The 18,030-nt window shown below is 42.9% G+C and overlaps 2 protein-coding genes across 2 annotated transcripts in view; both read right to left on the reverse strand.

Moving 5' to 3' along the window:
- Positions 1–414: 414 nt before the first annotated feature.
- Positions 415–1,853, reverse strand: LOC138669742 (uncharacterized). Its single transcript, XM_069756468.1, has 2 exons — positions 1,635–1,853; positions 415–1,542 (listed from the first exon to the last, which is right to left on the reverse strand). Exons 1-2 carry the CDS (start codon positions 1,805–1,807, stop codon positions 585–587), a joined length of 1,131 nt encoding a protein of 376 aa, XP_069612569.1. The 5' UTR covers positions 1,808–1,853; the 3' UTR covers positions 415–584.
- A 2,767-nt stretch (positions 1,854–4,620) lies between these two features.
- The window catches only part of LOC138669751 (septin-2A), a 91,279-nt gene continuing 77,869 nt past the window's right edge, over positions 4,621–18,030 (reverse strand). The window contains exon 13 of the mRNA XM_069756479.1: positions 4,621–5,914. The gene's annotated coding sequence lies outside the window, so the exon portion shown is untranslated. The remainder of the gene's footprint in view (positions 5,915–18,030) is intronic.

The following is an 18,030-nucleotide window of genomic DNA, read 5'->3' on the forward strand; positions in this document are numbered from 1 at the left end:
TGGCGGGTCCTTCAGTCTGCAATCCAACTGAGTGAAGGCAATGTAAATGGTGTGATAAAAGCATGTCTTGTTCTTCACAACTTTACAAGAGACCATGATTGCCCATCATCTGCTGCAGATGACATTGATTATGCAAATACTGTCTTGACAACTACACGTGTTCGTCCTTCACGTCGTCAGCCCTCTGGCCTAAAAGTTCGTGATGTTTTAACCAATTTTTTTGTGTCACCAGAGGGATCTACGGTTTGGCAAGACAATGCTGTTTTGCCTTAATTTTTGATTAGATTCTAAGTTAATAAATCACATAATTTCCTTCAGAAATTGGTGTAATATGTATCTGATGATGAAAAGATGTAAGTGTGTAAAGCTGACAAATCATGTATGTAGCTGGACCAAGACATAAGACTCTGTTTTCAGAACAAATTTTTACTGCTCTGCGCATATATATATGCATTCCCAAAACATATTTCAATTTTCATATGTAATTTAAACAAAACAAACAACACAGCTTTACATGCCATGGTCACAAAAAACTAAGGCCAACAAAAGGCCAAAATGACAGGCAAAATCTAACATCCAAAACATTACAGGTTATGGTAGGTTGGGGGTGGTGATGGTGATGGCGGGTGTCCAGCATGTGCGGAACTTGGCCTGGGTGGTTGACCAACCACTCTGTCTACCTGTGTTATTGCAGATAGAAATTGCGGGTGTTGCTGCAAGCTGCGATCATGTGTATGACCTAACACTTGATGTGGAGGGTAGAAGGGCATCAAGTCCTGGCTACTGGCTTGACCCATTTGTTCCGAACCCCCAATATGACCATGTCGAGCAGACACATATTGGGACCAGCCTCCAAACATGTGTCTGTTCAAGTGGTCAAATTGGGGATGTGCTGCAAAATCATAAATACCCCTGTTTTGGCCTTGTTGTGTGGTTTGTGCAGGCTGTGGAGCTATAGGTTGCGGGGGTGGTGCTGACACAGTTTGTGATTGGTCCTGTGGAAGGTCTTGCACCGCCAGAAGGTTGGTAGATGACATTTGACACCGTTCAAGATAATTAAAGATATTAGTCGGGTTGTTTGGGGGTGTTGCCGCATCTAGCAAAATTTGGATGCAACCTCTGGTCCGCAGCCTGAGCGAGCGGGGAATGGGACGTAAATAGCGGGCAAGACTGCGGAAGTAAGCTTCCTCCCCATCATCATTGGCAGCTCGGGACAAATAGTCCAACACCCCGGTATCAACTTGCCTCCTGGTGCCAATGTTCAAAGCCACCCTTCTGCGACGACCACGGTTTGGTCTGGTAGTAGGCTGTGGTGATGTATCCAGAGCCAATGTTGGACTGCTGCTCTGGCCTCCTTCATCAACCTCAGGATTTGCCTCCTGTGGAGCGGTAGACGCTGCTGCTGGTTGTGGTGGTGGGGGAGGGTGGTTGCTGCCTGTTGCTTGCCCAGATGGTCCAGCCAATTCTGCATCTTCAGCAACAGGGTCAATCAGCAACTCAGAGTCAGATCCAGTCTCTCTTTCAGTCAGATTTGACTCTGTTCTGTATTTCACAAAACATTATTTATATTAAAAAATACATACATATTCACATCATAAAATGTGTTAAATATTTGTACACATGCATGCACTTACGGTCGTAGCTCCATCACCGGGGCAAGAAAATTTAGGCGGTCATAATAAAGGTATTTCCTTTTTTGGGGGGCTGCATCACCACTCCGCCCATGAACTTGACGCTCACGCCGGTATTGGTCCCGGCAACTCCGCCAGCGTCTATTTACATCATTGACTGCAAATATACAAAACATTTGAGATAAATATCACACACAGTTACAGGCTTTGCAAAAACACATGGGCTAGGGGGACATAAAATTCCTTTGGCCCTATATTAACGGACTATAGCTAAATTAATTTAAAGCCATATTTGTGTCTCTTGGGAATGTTTTGGCATCTTCAACCAAGAGCATGGATGATTTACTAACATCATAAGCAAAACACATATGATGCTTTCAGGCTTGCATGAAAAAAAAAAACATTTGAAGAATGGTACTTCCATATTTCTTGCTGAACCTCTTGAGGTCGCTCATCAAAATCGGGGAACATGTGGCGACATATTGCCCTCCATGCTGCGTCTTTACGTGCACGGTCTGCATAATGTGCGTCGCGTTGGTCCCATAATTCGGGCCTATCATGGACCAGAGCAATGAGCATCTCCACATTAATATGCCTGGCCATGCTGCTACTACAGAACACTCCGTGGAGGCGTGCTTCCTGGTTTGCAATCCAGCGTGGGCCTGAAATTAGCATTCCAAAGCTTCCTGATAATGGATGATTCAATTTCCTGTCACCTGGAGAAGTCTTCCGTATTTCTCGCAATGCACACGCATGGTCCGTATGTAATCCGATGTTTTCTCGCACCCATAGACTTTCATTGGCGAGTCTCGCCCGAGATACGCTGACAATCGCAGCATGCTGCGATTTCACTCGGATCCTGAATACGGCCGAGAAAATATCGGATGATGGGAGCTGCCCCATAGATTAACATTGGGGCGAGTGCTATGCGATTTTTTATCACATTGCACTCGTCCGTATTACGGTCTAGTGTGACCCCGGCCTTATGCAGGGCCTGAGACTCGGATTCCAGCGATGTGTCACTTATTAGGCTGTTTGCTGCTCTTGCAATTAAATCAATGTTTTATCAGCAGGAGATTAACACTACAGAACTAGGTCTTGTTCCCCCTAGCCAACTGTTGTGTGTGACCCACCCCCACCACAAACTAGCAGCTTCTTGCTAATATACAATGTATACAGAAAGCAGCCAATCGATGGTATAAGCAGGGCTATACAGGGATCAGCATTCAGAGATCTGCTACGTCTGTAACAGAGAAAACATTGTATGAAAATAACAGCATGCTCTCAGATTACATAGCAAAGACCTAGTGACAGATTCTTTTTTAGAACTTTGCAGAATATGATTGTTTACATACCGTTTCCCTCTTGCAAGAGACCACCCATAAGGAACCAAATATACAGAATCTTAGGGTATGTGCCCACGATCAGAAAGAGCAGCTCGCCTGCGCTGCGTTCTACATTAGAAGCACAGTGGATGGGATTTATAGAAACCCCATGCTCACTATGCTTCTATGTACCGCTGGGCAAAATCTCCCACGGCGTGGGTTTACTAACCTCAGTATGTCAATTATCTAGCGTCTCCGCTGCGTAGTCTCACCCATAGCCAGTCATTAGATGCGTTAAATCTGTACGGCTCACTGAACACATGCCGATTTAACTCTGCGATTAAAAAGCAGCAAAAATACGCTATTTCCTGATCAGGGGTGCACATAGCCTTAATGTGCAGGATGAGAAAGCAGCTTATTCTGGGACTATTGTCTTATATGTAGGAAGTGGCTACACTGGGAAAATATTTGGTGCACAAATCTGCAGCAATTTCTTTGATACTACAGCAAAAGTTGATACATTCAAGGCAAGATGTGGAAATATTCAACCTTGTTAACTGTTACTTATGTGACCCGGCTCAAAAGTGGTAGATGGGGCTTTTTTATAGTGGGGATTTAGTGGTGACAGAAAGCCCCTTTATACATGGCACAGTCATATCCAGGAACGTATGATTCTGTAGGTCTGATAATACCCTTCATTTCAGATCCAGATGAACCTGTGTGTAAATGAAATTGGCGACATGTGGAAGCACTGTAAACCCACAGAAGATTGTAGAGACCCCATCACTGCTTTGTACAACAAAGGTTGTGCACAACCTTAAAGGGAAGGTGTCAGCATGGTTTTGCTTTGTAGTATAAGAGCAGCATGATATAGGGGAAGAGACCCTTATTCCAGGAACGTATCACTGCTTCAATAAAATCAGTGTTTTACCAGCAGATGATCAACACAGGACTAGGCATCTTTGTGCTGCATAATGAGCTGCTCTGTGTAACCCCGCCCACACCACCGATAGGCAGCTCTCTGTCAATGTGTAGTGTACATAGAAAGCTGTCAATCATGGGCGCGGGTGTGTTATACGGAGTTCAGATACGCAGCAAAGAAAAAGTGATTGCATCACAATGACAACATGAAGACCCACAAGTGACACATTGCTGGAATCAGGGTATCTGTCCCTACACCATACTGTTCTCAGATTGTATAGCAAATACCTGATGACAGATTACCTTGAATAGGAATCCTTGTGTTCTTCAACCCACTCTTAGGTTAGGTGCACGCTGTGTCCGGCATTTATGCTACAGAATACTTTTACCGGCATAAACTGTAACCTTCCCATAGGACCCCGTTTACTTCCATCTGGCAGGTATTCATCTGCACACATTTTTTTACAGTATAGAAAGGTGCAGCAGACTGCATTCCTATACAGAGGGACACTGTAAAGAAAGACGTACCATTCGGTATGTGTGGGGTTTTTTCCACAACAGATCCCTATGGTGCCTACTGGGTGCATTCTTGAGTGTATGTGCCTGATAAGGATGGCTTGGTGCTGAGTGTGTATAGATCTCCCAAGGCTACTCAGAACGGGTCAGGGACTGAAACTGTCTGGTATCCACATTCCTTTACACTTCAGGAGTCAGTATGAAAAATGCTTCACACGGAGACGGGATCATCTGTACAGTTTATTAGATATTAATTCACAAGATAGAAAATAGGTCATGCGTTATGGTTTTGCACCTGCTAAAAAAAAATAATACCTAAAGTAGGAGGAATGTGTTACTACATAACTTACTATATAACAAGTCAAGTCTTGCCAGGTTTAACCCTTTCGCTTCTGCTAAGACAATGGCAGGAAGAGAGCGTAACCTTTTAAGAGGAATTAAATAATGTGCAAACGAGAGGCCTAAAGAGTAACCGACTTTTACATTTAAGGAGTCCCAGATCGTGCTCTGTAAGGCAAAAAGAAAACCCATCAGGATATTGCCTGTTCCTAAGAAAGCTAATCTAGTACAATCCAGCGGAAAAGTAAGGACCTGAATGTCTCGTATCTGGAATCACAGCCTCGGAGCCGGAATAGGATTTCTAGTTCTCTCCAGGTCCAATTGAAGGAGCACAATACACAGATGTTTCAGCACAGAAGAGTGGGACAAGCCACCAGTGAGCTCTGCCTGTGGCAGCTCTGAGATTTATCCCCATTTTCACCCAGATTGTTATTAATGCTCCCTCATAAGGGGGGGACACGTTGCTTGAGATAGATATGTCAGGAGATTTCTCACAAGAGTTCAGACTTTGCTCAGAGCATTGTTTAAGTGCCTGTGGCAAAAACCACCATTGTACTAAAACAGGATAAGGCCGAGCCATACATTGTTTAATGGCGTTAAACTGAGACAATCAAATATAATTAAAGGCACTGGTTGGTTAACAGCAATTACCTGACAATGGCATGTGTACATCCTTGTCGGGGGTGACAAACAGAACTGACTTTACTGAAGGCACTTGAGAGCAGGTACCATTAATCCTTGAGCCTCTGCTTCAGTCTGCCTGGAAAGAAAACCAGTATCGTACCTTACATACAACAAGGTGGTCTAGGAAACCCCCGTCAGCGATCAGCGAGCACATCATAATACGCAGAATTAGAAGACGAAAATGCTGTGAGCGCAACACTGAGGGTTAGCAATAATGATGCAGTCAGTGCAAGTACAACCAGCGGAGAGAAAAGTGAAAGTTCCTGCCAGAAAAACCTTTCTCAGGAGCACAGGCCCTTTTGCACTTATGTTATGTGCTGAATGCGATTACCAAACACGCGAGTATAAAAAACACTTAAACAAGGTAAATGGCTACAAATAAGCAAAGATAGAAAAGGAGACGGAAGCCAACGATGGCCGGACATGTTTCATTGCGTTCGGAGCCCAGCTGTCAAAACTTCATCTGGGGTGGGATCCGCTTCATGGTGCTCCGAGACCCTGTTTAGAGACAAGGGGAAAAACAGCAATTACAGCAGGAACTAGTAAAATCTGTTTGAGACTTAAAGGGAACCTGTCGGCAGGATTCTGCACAGTAACCTACAGACACTGTCAGGTCGGCGCCGTTATACTGATTAAAATGATACCTTGGTTGATGAAAACCATCTTGTGGTTGTTTTTAATCTTTAGTTTCAGTTTTTAGTTAATGATCTGCTCGTGCTGTGGGGCGGCCTGTGGGGGGTCTTCATGTGGTGCTCTGATTATATATTCATAATGCAATTGAAGTGTAGACTTCCAAATATATTGAGCGAGGTTGTGCCCACTAGAAGGGCTCTGGCCATGAGTATGCATATCGCATATTTGACCGATGTTTCTGGCGCAGACACTGACGAATCCTCACAGCATACAGTGCAAACACATTCCACCTCCTGATATGCGTCACTTCCGGTGGCGCAGGCTGTATGGTGAAGAGCATTTGCGTTCCACTGATAACTATATTTCACCTCCAGTGACGCGACTAGGGGTAGCAGGAGTCTCCCACCTGGGATCATTTCTGGTAAGAAACCTTCCTCCACCATCAGGAAGTGTGACTAAGGCTAAGACACTATATATTGCCTTATAATTTTCCTTGTATTTTTGATGTATTACCTCATGATTCTCACCTGAATTTTTATATCTGTATGACACTCGGATGTCCTGATTATTATTATTGGGTTCTTAGAGATATTTTGATAATACAAATAAAAGTTATTTTTAACCCCTTTACCCCCAAGGGTGGTTTGCATGTTAATGACCAATGGGCCAATTTTTACAATTCTGACCACTGTCCCTTTATGAGGTTATAACTCTGGAACGCTTCAACGGATCCCGGTGATTCTGACATTGTTTTCTCGTGACATATTGTACTTCATGTTAGTGGTAAAATTTTCTTGACATTACTTGCGTTTATTTGGGAGAAAAAAAAACCTAAAATTTGGCGAAAATTTCGCAATTTTCCAACTTTGACTTTTCATGCCCTTAAATCACAGAGATAGGTCACACAAAATACTTAATAAATAACATTTCCCACATGTCTACTTTACATCAGCACAATTTTGGAACCAAAATTTTTTTTTTGTTAGGGAGTTATAAGGGTTAAAATTTGACCAGCAATCTCTCATTTTTACACCATTTTTTTTTTTTTAGGGACCACATCACATTTGAGGTCACTTTTAGGGGTTTATGATATTAAATACCTAAGTGTGACACCATTCTAAAAACTACACCCCTCAAGGTGCTCAAAATCACATTCAAGAAGTTTATTTACCCTTCTGGTGTTTCACAGGAATTTTTGGAATGTTTAAAAAAAAAATAAAAAAAATGAACATTAACTTTTTCACAAAAATTTAATTCAGCTCCAATTTGTTTTATTTTACCAAGGGTAACAGGAGAAATTGGACCCCAAAAGTTGTGCAATTTGTCCTGAGTACGCCAATACCCCATATGTGGGGGTAAACCACTGTTTGGGCACATAGCAGAGCTCAGAAGGGAAGGAGCACCGTTTGACTACTTTTCAATACAAAATTGACTGGAATTGAGATAGGAAGCCATGTCGCGTTTGGAGAGCCCCTGATGTGCCTAAACAGTGAAACCCCCCACAAGTGACCATTTTGGAAAGTAGACCCCCTAAGGAACTTATCTAGATGTGTTGTGAGAACTTTGAACCCCCAAGTGTTTCATTACAGTTTATAATACAGAGCCGTGAAAATAAAAAATCCTTTTTTTCCACAAAAATGATTTTTTTAGACCCCAGTTTTTTTTATTTTCCCAAGGGTAACAGGAGAAATTGGACCCCAAAAGTTGTTGTCCAATTTGTCCCGAGTACGCTGATACCCCAATATGTGGGGGGGAAACCACCGTTTGGGTGCATGGCAGAGCTCGGAAGGGAAGGAGTGCTGTTTGGAATGCAGACTTAGAATGGTCAGCGGGTGTCACGTTGCGTTTGCAGAGCCCCTGATGTACCTAAACTAGACCCCCCAAGGAACTTAACTAGATGTGTTGTGAGAAGTCCTAGTGGGTGGCCCTCTTTTGGCAGGTTTGTTGTGGTACCATGTTCTTTCCACTTGATTATAATGGTGCCCAGGCGGGGATCATCAGTGATTTGGATACATTTTTTTTTAAATAAATCGATCTCTGACTTGTACTTCTCAACAACTTTGTCCTTAACTTGTTTGGAGATCTCCTTGGTCTTCAAGGTGTTGTTTAGTTAGTGGTGCCTCTTGCTTAATGGTGTTGCAGGTTCTGTGGCCTTTCAGAAAAGGATGTGTATATACTGACAGACATGTGACTCTTAGATTGCACACATGTGCACTTCCTTTCACCAAGCATGTGAATTATGAAGGTAATTGTTTGCACCAGAAATTTTTAGGGTCTTCATAGCAAAAGGTGAATACATATGCACATGCTAATTTTTAGTTATAGGCATAAATTAAGTTTATAGGACCAAATATTTTTCTCACTTCACCAACTTAGACTATTTAGTGCTGGTGCCTCACACAAATCGGCTTACAAAAATATTTAAAAACACACTGACAAAATGTGGAAAAAGCCAAGGGAAGTGAATACTTTCACAAGCCACTGTACTCTCATGAAGTCTTATCATTATGGTAGAATTCGATACTGAAACACCTACTTCCTGGAGAATGTTCTTCAGTTTGGTAAATGCTGTGAAGGGGTTTTTCTACAAAAAATTCATCCACCCCAGTTGTCTTCCATGGAAGTCCTGGCCCTTTTGAGTGCCCAAGCTCACCAATGTACTTTTTTTTTCTCCCTAGAATGCACCAAACTTGATTTAGCCACTCCTAACATTTCTGCTTTCTGATGGATTTCTACTTTTTTCAGCCTAATATGATGGTCTGTTTCTCTTCCATTGAGAGCTCCTTTGACCGCATGTTGTGGGTTCACATCAACAACCTACCAAATGCCACACCTGTAATCAACTTCAAGCCTTTTTTCGGCTTAATTGATGGATTAATGAGGGAATAGGCCATTAAAAAGCTTTTGAAATTACTGTCCAATTACTTTTGGTTCCCATAAAAAGAGGCACCTACATATTAAAAGCTCTTAAACCTTTACTCCAATTAAGACGTGAATAACCTCAGAGTAAAGCCAAGAGTCTGCACTTTAAGCCCACATTGATTATATAACCATCTTGAATATGTTTTGGTAAACAACTAAATTGCCAAAACTTGTGTCACTGCCCAAATATTTCTGGACCCAAGATATAATATATTTACAGTGTATTAATATACTTCCCTATCACAGTCTTCTCTTGCATCCAGCGTTGTTCTGCTCGTCTACTGAGTGACGTGATGGCAATGCAGACTATCCAGATCACCCTCTGCTCTATGTGAGCCAGAAGTCCCTTCAGGCTACATTCACACAACCGTGTTTAAACACATTCCTGTGTCATCAGTGTTTTTCACGGATGGCTGAATAAATTAGAGTTCCTCCTGTCCTCTGCAATGTTAAATTCGGACAGTAACTGGATACCATCTGTACATGTTTTTCAAAGACCCAGACTTGTAATGGCACTTTTCATCTGTGATACTGGGAAAAAATGTGCAAGGACAGTCAGTGACAAAACATAGACATGTGAATGGCACCATAGATTATAATGGGTACATGCTGTGTCCGTGAAAAAAAGTATGGATGCAACACAGACATGTGAATGAGACATTGCAATCGAAGGCTCTGAAGGTTTGTTCTGATGCCACTTCTGGGTCACACAGAGCGCAGTCTGAAGAGCAGTAACTTCAGTCAAAAGAGGAGCGGCATGGTGCTAGATACCGAAGATGGCGATAAGTGAGAATATTAACACCCTGAATCTACAGTACATACATACAGGTCCTTCTCAAAAAATTAGCATATAGTGTTAAATTTCATTATTTACCATAATGTAATGATTACAATTAAACTTTCATATATTATAGATTCATTATCCACCAACTGAAATTTGTCAGGTCTTTTATTGTTTTAATACTGATGATTTTGGCATACAACTCCTGATAACCCAAAAAACCTGTCTCAATAAATTAGCATATTTCACCCATCCAATCAAATAAAAGTGTTTTTTAATAACAAACAAAAAAACCATCAAATAATAATGTTCAGTTATGCACTCAATACTTGGTCGGGAATCCTTTTGCAGAAATGACTGCTTCAATGCGGCGTGGCATGGAGGCAATCAGCCTGTGACACTGCTGAGATGTTATGGAGGCCCAGGATGCTTCAATAGCGGCCTTAAGCTCATCCAGAGTGTTGGGTCTTGCGTCTCTCAACTTTCTCTTCACAATATCCCACAGATTCTCTATGGGGTTCAGGTCAGGAGAGTTGGCAGGCCAATTGAGCACAGTAATACCATGGTCAGTAAACCATTTACCAGTGGTTTTGGCACTGTGAGCAGGTGCCAGGTCGTGCTGAAAAATGAAATCTTCATCTCCATAAAGCATTTCAGCCGATGGAAGCATGAAGTGCTCCACAATCTCCTGATAGCTAGCTGCATTGACCCTGCCCTTGATGAAACACAGTGGACCAACACCAGCAGCTGACATGGCACCCCACACCATCACTGACTGTGGGTACTTGACACTGGACTTCAGGCATTTTGGCATTTCCTTCTCCCCAGTCTTCCTCCAGACTCTGGCACCTTGATTTCCGAATGACATGCAAAATTTGCTTTCATCAGAAAAAAGTACTTGGGACCACTTAGCAACAGTCCAGTGCTGCTTCTCTGTAGCCCAGGTCAGGCGCCTCTGCCGCTGTTTATGGTTCAAAAGTGGCTTTACCTGGGGAATGCGGCACCTGTAGCCCATTTCCTGCACACGCCTGTGCACGGTGGCTCTGGATGTTTCCACACCAGACTCAGTCCACTGCTTCCTCAGGTTCCCCAAGGTCTGGAATCGGTCCTTCTCCACAATCTTCCTCAGGGTCCGGTATCCTCTTCTCGTTGTACAGCGTCTTCTGCCACATTGTTTCCTTCCAACAGACTTACCATTGAGGTGCCTTGATACAGCACTCTGGGAACAGCCTATTTGTTGAGAAATTTCTTTCTGGGTCTTACCCTCTTGCTTGAGGGTGTCAATGATGGCCTTCATGTGTTTAGAGTTAATTAGTTGATTCAGAAGATTAGGGTAATAGGTCGTTTAGAGAACTTTTTCTTGATATGCTAATTTATTGAGACAGGTTTTTTGGGTTATCAGGAGTTGTATGCCAAAATCATCAGTATTAAAACAATAAAAGACCTGACAAATTTCAGTTGGTGGATAATGAATCTATAATATATGAAAGTTTAATTGTAATCATTACATTATGGTAAATAATGAAATTTAACACTATATGCTAATTTTTTGAGAAGGACCTGTATACACACAGGTTGGGGGGGGTGGGGGTGGGGTTATGGTTGGGCGTCTTTAAAGGGACTCTGTCATCCCTTCCAGCCATTAGAAACTAAAAGAGCCACCTTGTGCAGCAGTAATGCAGCATTCTGACATGGTGGCTCTTTTAGTTATTGGTGCAGTCAAAGCTGAAATAAAGCGTTTTATAATTTCGCAAAAATACCTGTCTTTAGTCGTGGAGGCAGGTCTTAACCCCCCTGCTGCAAACGCCACACTTCCGTCACTCAAAGCTTATTCGGCGCCGGGCGCCGCCCCCTCCGTGCTGTTTTCCAATCAAATCCGGCGCCTGCGCTGTTTAGTTCTGCCAGGGGCAGGTGCAGTGAGCACTGCCCGTCTGACCTCAGATGCAGTCTCGCAGACTGCGCCTGTGCGGCCACCCTGCTTGTGAATCCCAACCCCGCACTGTGCATAATGCATAACACACTGCGGGGCTGAAATTCACAAGCTGGGTGGCCGCACAGGCGCAGTCTGCGAGACTGCATCTGAGGTCAGACGGGCAGCGCTCACTGCCCCGGGCAGAACAAAACAGCGCAGGCGCCGGATTAGATTGGAAAACAGCGCAGAGGGGGGGGGGTCGCCCGGGGCCGAAGAAGCTTTGAGTGACTGAAGTGTGGCGTTTGCAGCAAGGGGGTTAAGACCTGCCTCCAGGGCTAAAGACGGGTATTTTTGCGAAATTATAAAACACTTTATTTTGGCTTTGACTGCACCAATAACTAAAAGAGCCACCATGTCAGAATGCAGCATTACTACCGCACAAGGTGGCTCTTTTAGTTTCTAACGGTTGGAGGGGGTGACAGAGTCCCTTTAAGTATCACTATATAAGACAAAAGAAATTAACTTTCCATGATGAGTTTTTGACACTGCATTTTCTGCCCAGTGAAAATTCCCAACATTCTACAATTCCACCAAGGTGGATGGGATTTATAGAAGTTTCATGGTTACTGTGCTCCATTTACTCATTTTTACACAGAGAGAACTGACCTGCAGTGCGTGTTTGAAAGCTGCAACATGCAAATCTCCCTTGTGGGTATGCTAAAACTTATATGCAAATTTTCCCCATAGAATTGTTTTAGATGTGGAAAATGCACAGGTAAAAGATATATACGTGTTTACTGTTACTGCATTCCGAAGAGACAATTTGCATATTTAAATTTCCCAGCGGATAATTGCATGGCCTATAAGCCTCCTTATCCTGGCATGTCACTCTCCATAAGGAGAAACGTTACTCTCATAGACACCAGTCAGAGGCCTCTCATAGAGCCAAATAAGATCCTATGCTTTGCACTGAGGAGGGGGTAACATCCCGAAACAAGTCTGCTAGTTGAGATTCTGGTCCGACTTTTATCCTAACTCATATGGCAAGGTTCGTTGAAGGGTCGACGTTGACTTCTAGAATTGCTACTTCCAATAGGTGGCACTAGCGTTCTAGTCCTCTTGCTCACGGAAGAGGCAATTTGCAGCGAAAACAAACTTAAAATATATGTAATCTGAACATGACTGTTCTGAACACGGCATATCAAAAAGACAAAAAATACGCAGCGTCAAAACCGCAATAAAATAAATGTAAAAAAAAAAGCAATGAAAAAACAGAAAATCTAATTTACCTACTAAGTGCAGACATGCTGCCAAAAATCTGCAAAATAAAAAAAAAAATTAAAATCACCAAATACTCATTGTGGGCACATCGCTTAATGTGTTTAGAAGAGAAAAACTCACAGTCTGGAATCTGACTCCTGACTCATCCCGGACAGCTGTGTGCTCTCCCCAGACTAATCTACCTTCTGCAGCACAAACAGCTGTCTGTAGACCAATGCAGGGTTAAAATCTGGTGAGGGGCTGATGAACTAACCTGTTATGTCTATATTCACTTACCACAGCAGGGTCACTTATTCGTCTGAGAGCAGCAGGGGGTACAGCTGTGCACACTGTCAGTGCAGTGGCGGTGTGCGATCACACAAGTACTCAGCACTACACCAGGTCTCAAGGAATGCACATACTTCAGATACTCCGCGTAATCCATGCAGGGCTTTGTGATTAAATGAGAAGACTGATCCATGTCTTTGTAATGGTTAAGTCAATATTTGGGTTACATTTGTAACACAAATCAGGCAGTAAAAAAAACGTGCACATGTTCATGGGAGTCTTGTATTAGGTAGTTAATTGGACAACCCGTACTACGAAGATGGATCAGGATGGAACCAAATTTAAATCTTTGAAAGTTTGGCAAACTTCTAAATGTTCCACTTCCATTTTCAGTTAAAAAAGCAAACAAATTATTGGAATGTATGCGGTATATTGCAAAGGGTGGAGAACCTCAGGACTGCGGGCCATTTACGGCCCCTGGGCAGCATCCTGGGGACCGCAGTGCTTGGGCCGGCTGCTGTATTGGCCCCTTAAATTTCTTCTTGCTCTGTGTGCGCACACGGTGGTCATTACTGAGCGCCAAGGCACGTGCAGTGAAAGTTACGTCCGTACACCGGTGCCAGGGTCAGGATGTACTTTGTGGGTGGAGTTAGCGCACAACTTGTACGTCCACCGAAGGAGGGTACAAATAGCCAAATGGCTCTTAGCAGAAAGAAAAGATTCCTCATCTCTGGTTTACATGGAACTGACCGGCGGCATGATACGACCGTTGGTCAGTAAACTTTTACAGATCAGCAGTCGTTTAATAGCCTGATTCTACAGGCAGACGATGTGCACGGAGCATTCTGTAATGGCATTTGTAAGAACGCTTGTTCACAATTATCTTTCAGTGTAAACGCGGCTTTCGTCTTCCCTCTCCCATCTATGCTGACTGCAGTAGTCCTGCTCATATTTCTGATTGCTACACTAATGCCTCCACCCTGTGCCAGTCATTGCACTGGTTGCCCAACTACTACAGAATACAAGAAACTTATCGCACTCCCCAGCAAAACTCTCCACAGTTCTGTGCCACCCTACATCATTTCTGTCTATCACGCTACCAGTGTTCTCTGCTCTGCTAAGACTAACACCCTCTATAATCCCAATCTCACACTTCTGGACTGAAGACTTCTTTTGTGCTGCACCAGTTTTCTAGAATGCACACCAGTCTAATTCCCAGAATCCACAGTTTGAAGCGTGTCCCCAAACACATCTTTGCAGGCAGGCTCACCCCATCACCTCACTAATCTAGCTGTTCTCAGTTCTCCCTTCCCATATCTTCCTCTGTTTCCAAACACACCATGCACTCAGTAGCACTTCGTATCAGAACAGATACAGGTACTGGCTGGTGACAGGCTCAAGCAGGTTTATACGTATAGAATACGTTTATATGGAGCTTTTTTCATCAGTGTCTTGTTTGTGTTTCTAAAAAACTAGAACAATTTATTTTTACATATTTAGATGTGCAGATCCTTCTCGGTTTTCACCAGCCGTTTTCCCATCACACCCAAAAATGTCAGCGCTCCCTAGTCCACTGAGTAAACACCAAAGCGTCCAACTTCACTGCCACACACCACATCAGCGTGCTCAGTAATGGTGTTGCAGGCTAGTAACCGGCAGATCTGCTCCTTATTACAGCTTGGTGGTAAAGGACATAGAACGGTTTGTATTTGGCTGCAGGAAGAGATCTCTTAATGGTGGAAAATAAAAAAAAAGGAGGGAACAGTGAAAGCTGCTGAAGGACAATCGGGGACTTGTACGTCCATTTATTCAAGCCAAGGTTCTACTTTCATATAAATCCTATTTATAACTTTGTTTTCATTTACTAAATTTAAGGCCCCGGGAGCTGCCAAGTGATGGTTTGCAGACAGGATCTACAAAACTAGGAAGTTACAGGATTTTCCATGTACGAAAGGAAAAACTTGAAAAACACAGAAAAAAAAGTATTTATGCACATTTTATTGAAACTGCCCGATTTTATAGTTAATGAACATGCTTTTAAAGGAATTGTCAAGTTTCACGGTAAAACGGCGCAAAAACATGACCTGCTTTAAAAAAATAAATAAATCTGACTTAATGCACACTTTGGAACCATTAACCCTTTGCCTTAGTTTTCCTTTTATCTTACACAATTTTGCTGCATTTACTATGTAACACAGTAACATAGTTAGTAAGGCCGAAAAAAGACATTTGTCCATCCAGTTCAGCCTATATTCCATCATAATAAATCCCCAGATCTACGTCCTTCTACAGAACCTAATAATTGTATGATACAATATTGTTCTGCTCCACGAAGACATCCAGGCCTCTCTTGAACCCCTTGACTGAGTTCGCCATCACCACCTCCTCAGGCATAGTAAACATAGTAAAGCATAGTAAAATGTGAAACTAATAAGAACAATGTATAAATAAAGAAAGCAGCATTATGTACCTACTGCCACTCCAGTACAGCATCTCCACTGCTCTCTGATGGTCCAGGTTGACATGAGAGAAACGGTCACCCCAATCATGGTGTCAAGTGGGACGCGGAAGTGGCAGTAGGTACGTAATGCCGACTGTTATTCTCAAGATCAAGCCATTTTTTTTCTTTATTGAAAGATTCCACAAAATAAGATAAACATATGGCAACATAGCATAGTCAAAATAAGGCTACTTTCACACTAGCGTCGGGCTCGACCTGTCGCAGTGCGTCAGGCTGAGGTTACCGACGCTAGCATTGTTTGCGCCGCACAACGGGTGCAGCGGATGCAGATTTTCATCGCATCCGCTGCCCCATTGTGAGGTGCGGGGCGGAGGGGGAGGAGTACCGGCCGCGCATGCGCGGTCAGAAAAAAACGTTACATGTAGCGTTTTTTGCTCCCGACGGTCCGCCACAACACGGCGCAACCATCGCACGACGATTGCGACGTGTGGCAATGCGTCGCTAATGTTAATCTATGGGGCAAAAACGACGCATTGCGACGTATTGCAAAAAACGCTAGTGTGAAAGTAGCCTAATCCGTATATATCAACGTTCACATTGACATAGATATCACATCATACCTTCAATAATAAAGTATAGAAACAAACAAATAAAACATAACCTTCAGTGTAATATATTCTACCAGGCATTGCACTTCTTAATCAACAGTCTTTCTAAAGTTTTTAAACACGTACCAGGTCAGGTTATAGTAGACATATGTTATTAATCCTACACAAAACATCACTTTCATGGTCTAGAATGGATATACACATCAGGGATTATACCGCAAGACTGAAGAGACCATAGAGCCAGGTGCGTCAATGGCCAATTGCTCCACCTTTCCCAAACCTTCTGAAATTTCTGGGGACATCGTCTGTTTCTGTATAATATGTTTTCATAAGGAATTATGTCATTCACTAGTTTCTTCCAATGGCTAATCGAAGGAGATTCCCCCCCCCCCCCCCCCCCATCCACCTCAACGCTACCGCTTTCCTAGCCATAAATAGAACTTCCCGAAGAAATAGTCCATCATGGTGGACCCACATCTCCTCATCCACAGCACCCAGGATGCACAGCTCCGTATTAAGATCAAACCATTTTTAATGGACAAGCCCTTTAACAATTCTTGTTCACATTTTGCAATCTGTCCTGTATCTTGCTAATTAGGAGAAGCCTGGGTGGCTTGCAATGTCACCATCATGCACACTCATGAGCTGAAAGGGCGGCTCTATGGTATCTTCTGAAGTCATTAATAGACAGCTGTCTACCATATGTGCAGTCTTCAGATGAACTAAACCTCACATGACCCCAAGACAGATGCTCGGCTGCTCGATGAGTAGAGTTCTTCTTCATGAATAAATGAGAATTTGGGGGTAATACGCTTTCACCTTTCGTGGACTGGTAAGCAGTTATTTGTTTGTGACGGTAATTTTCCCAAAATCACAAACCGCAACCTAGATCCCAAAAATCCAACAGTGGAACTTTTTCATACAATTCCAACATCTTTGTTGGCCACAAAAGGTGTCCAGATGTTGAATTCTAGATGGCAAGTGTACAAAGAATGGAGATGCTCTGCAATACACCCAACTCATTTCTATTACAAACAAGGCATACAGAAAATATTTTTGACAATCCAAGACCGATCTGTCAGTGTTGGATTCAGCAGTGTCGGGGTGATTGGGCCTCACACATGCTTAGGATGAAACCAGCAGTGCCAAACACCGGCATGGAAACGTCTGATGTCTGGTAGATGTCATTTATGGGTCATTGATGAAACACAAACTAGTCAAATTATTTTCTTGATATATTGTTCTAGGCATATGAGTGATTTGATACAGAGCTCCATTCCTTCTTCACGGCTTGATTTAAAAAAATCCCGGTTTGTATTTGCCGATACAGCAGCACCCCAAAAAGGTATGCATCTGCCTCCTAGTAACTTCACTTGGCTGTCTCCAGGGGCCGCCACAGAATCCATTAGACGTGACAGAGAAAGGGGTGGGGGGCATTTTTCTTGATCTCTGGCCCATAACCTCTTCCCAACCAGGCCCATTTCTATTTGTGTGCTTTGGGTATTTTTTTCCTACCTTTGTTCCAAGAGTCATAACTTAGCTTAGTTTTTAGTGGAAGGAGTTGTACTTTTAACCAACCCCCATTCATCTTGCCATATAATATACTGAAAATGGGGGAAAAATTGCAAGAAGTGTGAAATGGCGGGAAAAAAAAAGAGAAAAAAAAAATGCAATTCTGTCCTGTATTCAGCGTATTACTTTTACAACATTTGTGTTGCAAGAACAACCAGGCAAAATTATTCTCTAAGT

The sequence above is a fragment of the Ranitomeya imitator genome, chromosome 1, assembly GCF_032444005.1.
Source record: "Ranitomeya imitator isolate aRanImi1 chromosome 1, aRanImi1.pri, whole genome shotgun sequence".
Taxonomy (NCBI): domain Eukaryota; kingdom Metazoa; phylum Chordata; class Amphibia; order Anura; family Dendrobatidae; genus Ranitomeya; species Ranitomeya imitator.